At 59.5% G+C, this 10,911-nt stretch overlaps 1 protein-coding gene across 1 annotated transcript; it reads right to left on the reverse strand.

The window, feature by feature from the left end:
* Positions 1–255: 255 nt before the first annotated feature.
* RTP5 (receptor transporter protein 5 (putative)) lies at positions 256–3,833 on the reverse strand. The gene is made up of 2 exons (XM_046643107.1): positions 3,682–3,833; positions 256–1,786 (listed from the first exon to the last, which is right to left on the reverse strand). The coding sequence occupies exons 1-2, from the start codon at positions 3,831–3,833 to the stop codon at positions 256–258; spliced, it is 1,683 nt and encodes a 560-aa protein (XP_046499063.1).
* Positions 3,834–10,911: the final 7,078 nt, after the last annotated feature.

Here is a 10,911-nt window from a genome sequence, read left to right on the forward strand (position 1 = left end):
AATACAGAAAGCGCCCGGACACACGGACAGTTGGGTGAACAGTCACAGCGTGAATGTCCACGGAACCACCACTCACATCAGGAGCAGGACACGGAAGCAGGTGGCGGAGGAGAGGGCCGGGGCGCCGACACCCAGAGGCCTCAGCTCTGGCAGGCGGGGGACTTGCTGGCAGGGGCAGGGGGGCACTTCACTCTGTCGCCTGGGCGGCCCTGCAGGAGGGGGCGACGTGGGGACCTCGAAGGGAGGCGTCACGCTTCACATTCGTGGCTGGAAGTTGTCAGGGCTGAACTTATACAGGTACATGATCCAGAGGATGCAGACGGTCATGGAAGCCCAGATCCAGACTTCTTCGTAGGGATCAAAACGTGGACGGCAGCAGCTGTCTCCACAGCAGAAGTCCTCATCCTCACTGGACCCAGAGCCATACTTGCCGAGCCGGGGCCGTGGCAGCCTCCTGCGCTTGGAGTAGCCCCGGGCGGCAAGGCCATTGCTTTGGGGGCCACTAGCCATGTAGCCGTGGCTTATGCGTTCTATGATCCTGAAGACTGAGAAGGGAACGGTGATGGAGCCCCGGCTAATGGAGACAGGGACACGGGCAGTGGTCACCATGAGGGGCTCACGAGCAGCGGTGATGGGGCCCTTGTCACCATCTTCCTTCCCTTCACCCTTGGGGATGTCAGCGGAAGAACCCTTGCCTTTGCCCAGGTCAGTAAAGATGAAGGGGAAGCTGACACAGCCATCAATGTCGCTGAAGGGGGCTTCACTTCGGACGATGTCGATCAAGGACAGGGGGAAGGTGATGGAGCCTTCTCCATCATCCATGAGGCCAAAGATGTAGGACACCAGCCGTGAGTTATTTTCAGCAGCGGTGGGGCCCTCGCTGCCAGACACGGGGCCCTGGCCCTCGTCGACACCAACAGGGCTGGAGAGGCGGCCCCGGCCTTTGAAAATGAACCCTTTGAGCTCGAAGGGCTTGATGCTGCTGATGAGGAGGCCTCTTCCGTGGAAGACGGGGCCCCTCATGTTCACCGGGATGCCTCTGCCCTTGGGCGTGGCTGCGGACAGGGCGGGCAGGTAGATGGAGCCCTTGCCAATGATGAGCGGCCCTCTGGGGTCGGCCGCAGCCGGGGAGCCCTCTCCGGGGCGAACACGGCCCTTGGCATCAGTGACAGGCCCCTTGTCCCTGCCCACACCCACCAGGGAGAAGGGGACAGTGACGATGTCGTCATCCTCCCTGAAGAAGTTGCTGCTCTCGGAGAGGGGGTTCCTGATGAAGTCGGACACGGAGAGGGGGATGCTGATGGAGTTGGGGGTGTAGCCCCGGGAGCGGTCCACCACAGGGCCACTGCTCAGCGTGAGCAGCTGCTTCCCAGAGGCAATGGCAGCTGTGTTGCTGCTGGTGAACAAGGTGTACCTGCCCTTGATGGTGCTGGGGCTCTTGACCTCGGGCCCCCAGGCAGGGTCTGGGGGCTTCTGGAAGAAGCAGACCCCCAGGTCGCAGGCCTCGCAGCGCTCGCCGAAGCAGATCTCGGGGCACTGGTCAGAGCTGAGGCCCTCCCGGTAGCACTCCTGCAGGATGAACAGGACCAGCTTGCTGAGGAAGAGCCTGACGTTCAGGAGGCTCACGTGGCAGTCTCCCTGCGTGCCCGGCGGGCACAGCCTGCACCGCTGGCCCCAGATACGCATCTTCACCAGCCCCAGCCGGCTGTCCTCGTCCCACCACATGTGGAAGAGGATGTGCACGTGGGCCGAGGACCAGCCCCACTGGCAGCGGCCACACTGGAGCCTGCGGAGGAGAGAGGCAGCAGTGAGCGGAAGGGGAGGGGGCCGCCCTCCTGATTCCCCGGGCCCAGCACGGCTCCATAACCCCAAGCGCCCGTCCGCCAAGGGACGGATACTGGTGCACACCCTACCTGCAACCCGTAATCTGAAAAGCTGAAAAGCAAGCGCCTTTTCATCAGTTTGGTGCCAAAACCCACTTGGTGGTGGAGCCTGGACTGACACACTTAAGCGGTCCCTCTGTGCTTGCTGCTGCAGCCGCTGCTTTTCTGTCCCTTTGTGACTCTGGGCATAATTGCCCTGAGGAAATGTCACCAAGAGCCAAAGGTAGGCCCATGGATACCAGTAGGGGGAGGAAGAGCTACGGAGAGGATGTCGGGGGCTTGGACAGAGGAGCCCCACCCAAGGGACAGAAGGTGACAGGGGAGATGAAGTCGGGGGCTCCCTGTTGTGCAAGGCTGGGTGATGGGGAGATCTCGGGGGACAGAGAAGCAGTGAGGGGCCAGAGAGTCCACGATGACGGGGTGTGTGCATGTTGGCTTTGAACATGTGAGCGAGAAAGCCACATCCCCAGACAGAAGAGGAGCCGTGTGCCGGGTCCCTGAGGCTGAAGGTGCTGGTGTCCCCTGGGCGCCACCACTGGGCACTCTCTCCAAGGCAAGTGACCACTCTGCACGTGCACAGGTGCGTGGGGACCCGCACGCCTGGGAGGTGTCATCGAGTGTTTCCCCACGAAGCACCTCAGCCGTCAGTGGAACTTTCCCAGACGGTGGGATTGTCCTGGCTGCGCCCAGCCAGCAGCCAGCAGCCACAAGTGGCCGGGGAGCGCCTGACACGGGCAGCGCCCCGAGGAACGGGACCTCCAGCTTTATGGACATTCAATCAAGGAGCGCTTGCCCAGGTGTATGTGGCCGGCGGCTGCTGTGTTGGAGAGCGCGGGTCTGTACCAGGTGACCAGCCACCAGCTGGTGTTTCTGTCTGTGAAAACTGAAAACCAGCTGAACAATGTGTGTGGCCCTCATCTCACCATCGCGGGCGCAGTGACATCTTTGAAGATGCTTCTCGGACACACCAAGGGCTGTTACCTCTGACCGCCTGAGAAGGCCAGGCCTCCACTGCACACCTGGTCCCAGGGGTTTCGGACACAGATACCTGTGCCATCCGTGTCCAAGGGCAGCTGCCAGCGGAGTCCCTCACAGTGACCTGTCTGTGAGGCACCTCCCCCCCACAGCACCCCTCCCTGCTGGTCCCGGGGACTGGGGACGCTTGGCTGGGTGGCCCCCTGCAGCTCAGGCCTGTCCCCCATGCATTGACACCAGCTGTCGTCATGACGACGAAGAGCAAGTCTCACGTAGTGACCCGTGGCCCCCCACTTGCCTGCAGCCCGGGCTGGGGACCACTTCCCCTCCTCTGGGGCCCTGCCCACTCTGTGCACCCCTCAGCTTCCCCTTCCCTCCGGCCCCTCTACAGCGCAGGGCTGGTGGTGACCGCAGGCACCTGCCCATCACCTGTTCCCGTCAGCCCTGCCATGGAAACCAGGAGATGTCGCAGCAAGCAAAGCGTCCGTGCGTGGGTGGCCGCGTCCCCCCTCCCCACCATGGCAGGGCCCCCACTGGGCTCAGGGTGGCCGGCACCACGGGCAGGATCTCAGCTCGCCGGGCTGAAAGGGCCTGAACAGATGCGCCCCCTTCACCCCCACTTCCCAGGAGGGAGAAGGAGCCCCAGCTCACCCACCTGTTGGGCCTAAGCCCAGGCCGACACAGGCACCCCCACTCTGCCCCCCAAGCACCGGGCCACACCCAGCCTGGCCTGGGCACTCGGGGCCAACCTAGGGCCAGCACTCAAGCAGCCTTCAGCCCCCAGCCCTCCCAGGACCCCGCAGGAGGCCCCCCACAGCCGCACCTCGAAAGCCCTCGCAGCCGGTACTGGAAACCACTGCTGTCCATGTGCCCCGAGGCCAGGTTCTCCTCAGGCAGCAGCTCCCAAGTGTCCTGGGGTTTCCTCTTGGCCATCAGCTGGGCTAAGGTGCTGGCCCACACGTCCGCCCCGTCCATGCTGGCGCTGGGCTCCGCAGTGCGGTCTGGCAGCTGCGCCGGCTCCAGGCTCCCAGGAAGCTCCCGCATCCCGTGCCGCCAGCCAATCGCTGCCTTGACAACCGTGCAGTCTCCATGACAACCGGGCTTGTCTCGCAGAAACGAGAAACAGGCCTTTTTTCGTATCCTTCTGAATGTTTTTTATTACGCAAGCAATAGGTTTTCATTTTAGGATGAGAAACAAACAGATAAATAAAAAGGAAAAAAATACAATAGATGAAATCACCCATAATCATCTTTGGCCTGCTGTCATCCATGCACTGTTCCACACACACGTTTGTATAAATGTTCGTATTTATTTTTCAGAAATAGGAAACCATGTGCACATCTTATCCTATAGCCACTATTTTTTTACTGCACAGCGTGTCATGGACAGTGTTCCATCCTCACCCCTGTGACGACTGATATTCTCAGGTCTACGGCCGAGCCATCATCTGCTGGCCCTGCCTCTGTCCTTGACCTGCCCGCTGCTAATTCTTTGCCATTACAAACATGGCCGTGAGGGACTTTATTGAACATATACCATTGCAAATTTTTCTTTTGAGGAAGACTAGCCTTAAGCTAACATCTGCCACCAATCCTCCTCTTTTTGCTGAGGAATACTAGCCCTGAGCTAACATCTATGCCCGTCTTCCTCTATTTTGTATGTGGGACGCTTGCCACAGCATGGCTTGCCAAACGATGCCATGTCCGCATCCAGGATCCGAACCGCGAACCCCAGGCCACCAAAGCGGAGTGTACGAACTTAACAGCTGCGCCACCAGGCAGGCCCCTGTACCATTGCAAATTTGCCCGTGGTTTCTGGGGAGGGGTGGTTTCCAAACTTTTTATTGGCTAGAAATGTGCAACGTTTATGTAAAATGCCTAAAACATAACGCACAGCTTCACAAATTATCCTACGGTCTTAGTTCAGCACCTGAAGGCATCCAGCCCCCCCGCAAAGCCCTCCACATGCCCCTCCCCAGCCTCAGCAGCTCCCCCCGCCCAGCTGGGGACCCCATCCACCCGTGACGCGCCCCCAAACACGATCGTGTCGTTTTACTGCTTTGAGCTTTGCGTGGAAGGAATCCTGTGCCCCATGTTTTGTGCATGTGACTTCTTTCACCTTCTCGTTTTCTTGTTTGCGAGCTTCCACCACGAGGGCACATGTGGCAGCAGTGTCTCGGGGGCAACGAGAAGAAGTGGAGCGAGGAAAGAACCGGCCACTAGTCCAGCAGAGTAGGGAGGGGCCGAGCCCAGGGGGGAGGATGCAAAGGGGAGACTAAGGAGAAAGCCTATGGGCAGCCGTCGTCCTCAGGACAGGGGCCACATGGAGGCGTGGATCTTGCCCCTCCTATTAAAGCCCCAGGTTGCCGGATATGGTGGGCAGCGCGTCCTGTCCGATGGGCAGTGCGGCTCGGGGACCCTGACCCAGGAGCTCGCCAGCTGGCAGGCCCAGGGAGCAGGTTTCTCTGCGTGCTGTTGACAGGCAGTCAAGTAGGATGGGAGCCATGAAGCGCCCGTCAGTGTTAACGAGACAAACAGGCTCTGACCCAGCGAGACCAAGACCACCTTGGCTCCCGACACCCCTGCAGGAAGCTCAGTGCCCACAGCTGCCTGGCGGCCGCAGGGCCTCATCCCCCAGCACCTGTGTCCCTAACGGCTCTGGAGGTGCTGGGAAAGGAAGCTGTCCCCAGGTGATCTCAGAGTCCGTCCCAGGAGAAAGGGGGGCCCAGCCAAGGAACGCCACCTCCCCTGATAGGGGTCCCCACAACGTCTGCACGTCTGGGGCCACTGGGGCCTCCACCACCCGACCCTGGGCAGATGGAAGAGCTCAAAGCCCCACTTGGCCACGTAGAAGGCCGGCGCACTGTGTCCCCCAGCTGACGGGCATGGCACGTGGTGGACAACTCATCTCCAGGTTCTAGAACCACCGCTTCCACCCCTCTGGGAACCGACTCTTCTGGGCCTTTGCTGCAGCCGCTCGTGCACCAAGTGGCCCTTTATTCAGCTCCTCAAGTCACCCCCTCGGAGCCGAGCCGCCATCCGCCCTGGCTGTTCTTTTTCTCTCTTTTCCTGCCTATTGGCGGGTTGATTCTTGCATCACTCCGTGCTGGTCCTTCTGCGACTTTCGATGCTACTCTGTTTCGACTCTTGCGTTGGGGGCCCTGCAATTCCAACGTGCAAGCTCGGCACCATCATCGTCTGAGGTGGATCAGCAGCTTCAGGACAGAACGGACGCCCGTCGCCTGTCTGAGCTCCTGGTGGAACTCCAATCGAATGAGGGCTCACCTCCCACTGCATCCTCCGCGTCCCTGTGACTCTGTCCCTCTAACTTGCATAGCAGCAATTTCTTCTCATTTTTCTACCAGTTCACTACTTTCTTCCTCGTCTTTTGTCTTGTCTACAGCCAATCAAGTGAAGTGAGTTGTTATTATCTTACTTCTCATTTCTGAAACTTCTTATTGCCTCTCTTTCGACTATGTGACATCTTTCTGCCTTGCAGCTAAGCATGACAAGGAGATACAAGAGGAAATTATTGGGCTGTGCTTCTGGGAAGGTTCCATAGTATGGGACCAGATAGCTGGAGAAAGTCTCACTTTTCCCATTCTACTTTCACCTTCTTCTGTTCATCAGTGCAGAGATGATGGCTGGCACCCCTGCAGCCATCTTAGACGATGAGGTAACCTTGCTGATGGAAGCCATGTGCTGAGGAAGCAGAAAGGCAAGACCCTGGATCCTTGATGAAAATTGGAGTCACTGTACTACTTCTGGGTTGCCTGCCTCTGGATTTCTTGTTCAAGGGAGAAACAAACTAGCTGCCACTGTATCTTAGGGCACTGTTTTCTGGGAGTTTTCTGTTGTCACCCAAACCGATCGTAGCAATTATAACTGATACTCTGGTGCAGTGCCTAAGGTCCTGGGTTTTGCTTGTTGGTCCTGGGCCGTTGTGTGTATGTGGTACCCACATGGTCCTGGTCACGTGCCCGGGCAGGAGTCTGAGGGGATGGCCGTAGCCCTGTCTCTCCACACGGCCCCTCCAGGCCCGGGGACCCTGGTGCTTCCACACCATGCTGGGCGCAGGAACTGTGCTCTGTGGGGCCGCACCTCAGCCCTGCCTGCTAGGCCCCCCCCCAACAGCCTCCTCCTCTGAGCTTAGGGGAGAGTCTGGGACTCACGCCTGACTACCACCACCTGAGAGTAATCTGCTGGGTGGCAATGCTGACCCTTACGACATGGAGGGGCTGGTCACCTGACTCTCCTCGCTCCAGGAACTTCCTTAAACCTACCCCAGAAGACTGTTCCAGAGGCCAGGCTGGGGGACCCCAGAGCGTCGGCCCCCACATGCCTCTATGCACCTGTCTGTTTTTCTGTCCCCCAAACCCTCAAACCAGGCCCCCCGCAAAAACTACTTACAAGGTTGGCTACGACGTCAGTCGGCCATACCATCCCGCTCTTTACCAGTGATGGACGGGGCGCTCCATCGATTTCTGAGATGTGCCATGTGACCCTGAAGCTGTGTGTACAGCTGTGTGAATGTCCTGCCTGGAGGCAGAGGTGGGAGAAGGCGCCCTCAGACCATGCGGGTGGACACTGGTCCATCTAAGGACAGGCTCTAAGAACAAGCCTTGGAAGCAATTCCTTCTGCCCCTGCTCCACCCTCTGCCTCTGCCTTCTGCCCTCTGCCCTCTGGCCTCCACCCTCTGCCCTCTGCTCTGTGACCAGCCTCCCTGAGGCATCAGTGACTCCAGAACGGCTTGGGATGGGGATGGAGAAACCAGGACCACGTCTGGACTGTCGCCCCACCTGACGGAGACGCTCATGCCCCCCTCTCCCCGTGGACACGCTCTCTCTTCTTGGCCCTTTTCTCCACACTCTCCTCCCCACTCCCAACTTCGGAGCTCAGCTCCTGGGGGGCGGCTGGAAGGCAGGGGCAGCCCTCAGCCCTGGGAGCCCCCGGTGGAGCCTCTGAAAGCAGATCTTCCCGCAGCCCAGGGGAGCCACGAGGACAGTCTCCTGCGGGTGACAATGCTCAGAGCACCTGTCCCCCTCGTGGCCTGAGAGTGGCCTGGGCGGGGTCCCCCCCGAAGCCGCTCACTGCAGTGCTGGACCAGAGAAGTGCCAGCTTTGGGACGGGGCGGGTGGCAGAGGCAGGACAGCACATCCAGGAAGCAGTCAAAGCTGGAGGCCCAGCCAGGGGCGGGGGTGTGTTGCAGAGTCCAATGCGAGGCCAGCTGGCTGGCGGTGGCTTTGCTTTGTCAACAGGACCCCACCTTGTGTGTCTGAGAAAAACAGAGTTGAGAGACAGACAGACAGACAAGGGGAGAAACTAGACAGAAACGATGGAGCTCAGTGTGCCCTGGGCTCGCCCCTGCCATCCTCAGCACAGGTCTGGAACACAGGCCACCTCCCACGACCCCGGGCCCTGCAGCCCACCGGCGGGCCCATCCCCAACACGCAATCCAGGTGTGTGTCAGTGGGCAGCAGGCGGGTGGGGGTCCTGGGTTCGGCCCCTGGCGCAGCAGCATCTAGTTGGCGGCCCCTGTCCAGCCGGTCCTGTTCCTGAAGGCCCTTCCCAACATCCCAGAAGTTCCTCACTCCGGCATCCAGCCCAGCTGCTGCCCGGCAAGGGGCTGGTCACTCCCACCCAGCCCTGGTGTGGAGGGGTCGCCCTGGAAGGAGCAGCGAGAGCCCCCAGAAACCGCCCTCCAAGGCCAAAGGGGAGGACATGGAGGCAGGTCCAGCGGGCCCGTCTCATAAAAGCACAGCCAGCAGGCGGCCGGCGGACACTCACCCAGTGAGCGGGCGGGCTGCACGCCCAGGGCACAGGCGACCCGCCCGCACCCACAGCGAGGACTCGGCCCTCCAGAGGGCAGCACCGTCCTGCGCTCACACCTGCGGGCTGCATGTCCACCCCAGGCCCATCTGGCTCCTGAGCTGGTAGGGCTGCACCTGGCCACCTAGGCAACCGCCCAGCCAGCAGGCGGCCCGAAGGATGCCCCTGTAAGAGGCAGGGGAGTGTTCACACACACACAACAGCCACACACGTGCACACACAATACATATGTACACACCCACACACACACATCCACACACATGCACACACAATACACACATACACATACCTACACACAAGTGCACACACAATACATGCATACACACACGTCCACACACATACACACACAATACACGCTCACACACAATACACACATACACACATCTACACACATGTACACACACAATACACACATACACATACCTACACACACAAGCCTACACAAACAATACACACACATACCTATACATGCATACACACTCACACGTGCACACACATACACATGAGCACGCACATACATGCAAATATACACGCACGTGAACACATACCCGTAGACACACACCACACACGTATATATGAACATACACACATGAACACATGCATATAAATGCACACACATCTTGCACACGAACACACATCCACACACCTACACACACACACACACGAAGACAACACATAAACACACATACACACATATCCACACAGACACACATTTGGAAATTTAAAATATCAATTCATCTGTAAACTCCAACGGCATTCCAGAAAGTTTAGAAACTAAGGGAGAAGAAACCTCCTGGGTCCCCCCCAGCTCCACACACGGCCCGGCTCCCTGCATCCCCCGGGATAACACAGGGTGGAAATCTTTCCCACAAATTGTTTCAGTTTAGTTCTTAACTGGGCAGACAGATCAGGCGCTCTTTTGTAACTTCTGGGAAATGCTTCAAAAACAGTGTAGAACAGAAAGTTTTTATTTGCAAACACTATTAACCATTTCCTGTTCCAACCTCAGAAAGGCTGTGAATTGGAGCCTCCCTGCCGGCCGCAGCGCCCTGGGTCAGAGGTCAGACCGCCCCTCCTGGCCTCCTGGGGCAGTTTCAGGGATGATCTCTGGGCTTCCTGTGCCTCCTCGTGCCTGGAGCTTGGGGACCCCCCTCCCCACTTTGCACCCGCCTTCCCACCACGCCCTGCGTGTCACCTTTGGGCAGGCGGGCAGCACCTGGGAAACTCAGCTCCTCCTCTCAAACCAGGAGGCTGGGAGGACGCGTGGGGACCTGCTCGTGGGGACCTGCTCCAGGCCCCTGAGAACCAGACCCCCTCCAGGGAGGGTCGGGGGCCGCCTCACAGAGGACCTTCGGGGCCCCTCTGCCTCCTGGTTTTTCTTCAGTTGGTCCAGCAGGAAGCAGATGGGAAGGCAGACCTAGCAGACAGAGAAGAGCACACCGCAAGACAGACACACGGATGCCACAGCGCAACCCCCAGCCAGGAGGGCCCGCAGCTGCCGTTCACACAGGCGCCGCACGCCAGTGTCCCCACAGCTCGCTCACACCCGCCAAAACCTGAGCTCCCCCACAGACAGCAGCCAGGCAGACCGTGCCGTCACTCAGACCCCGCCTGAGACACACACACGACAAGTGTCCACGGGTCGCGCAGCGTGGAGGCCGTCCCACAGCCACACGCGGATCACGCCCTGTATGTGCACGTGGAGGCAACAGAGCACGGGAGCAGCGAGAGCGTGCCACCCTGACGGAGCACCGTGCATCACCCAGCGCGGGACACGGGGGCCGTCACCATGCTGAAGTGGGGCCGCACTGAACACACACACACACACACATGCACGAGTAACTAACGAGCAGGGCCCGCAGGTCGCACCCACATCAGCCACGTGGGCATCCTGTCCCCTGGCAGCTGAGCAGAACGCTGTCTGAGAGCAACGGGGCACAGTGCACGGTGCCATTGGAACTTCTCACAACAGCAGAGACAGCTCCCACATCAGTGACAAGATACGACACCCTCTATGTCCCTCCCCCCAGTGTGTGATGGGGACAGCGTGTGTGTGGGGACAATGTGTGTGGTGGAGACAGTGTGTGGTGGGGACAGTGTGTGGTGGGGACAGTGTGTGTGGTGGGGACAGTGTGTGTGTGGGGACAGTGTGTGATGAGGACAGTGTGTGTGGGGACAGTGTGTGTGATGAGGACAGTGTGTGTGATGAGGACAGTGTGTGGT

Source organism: Equus quagga, chromosome 17 (genome assembly GCF_021613505.1).
Source record: "Equus quagga isolate Etosha38 chromosome 17, UCLA_HA_Equagga_1.0, whole genome shotgun sequence".
NCBI classification, from domain to species: domain Eukaryota; kingdom Metazoa; phylum Chordata; class Mammalia; order Perissodactyla; family Equidae; genus Equus; species Equus quagga.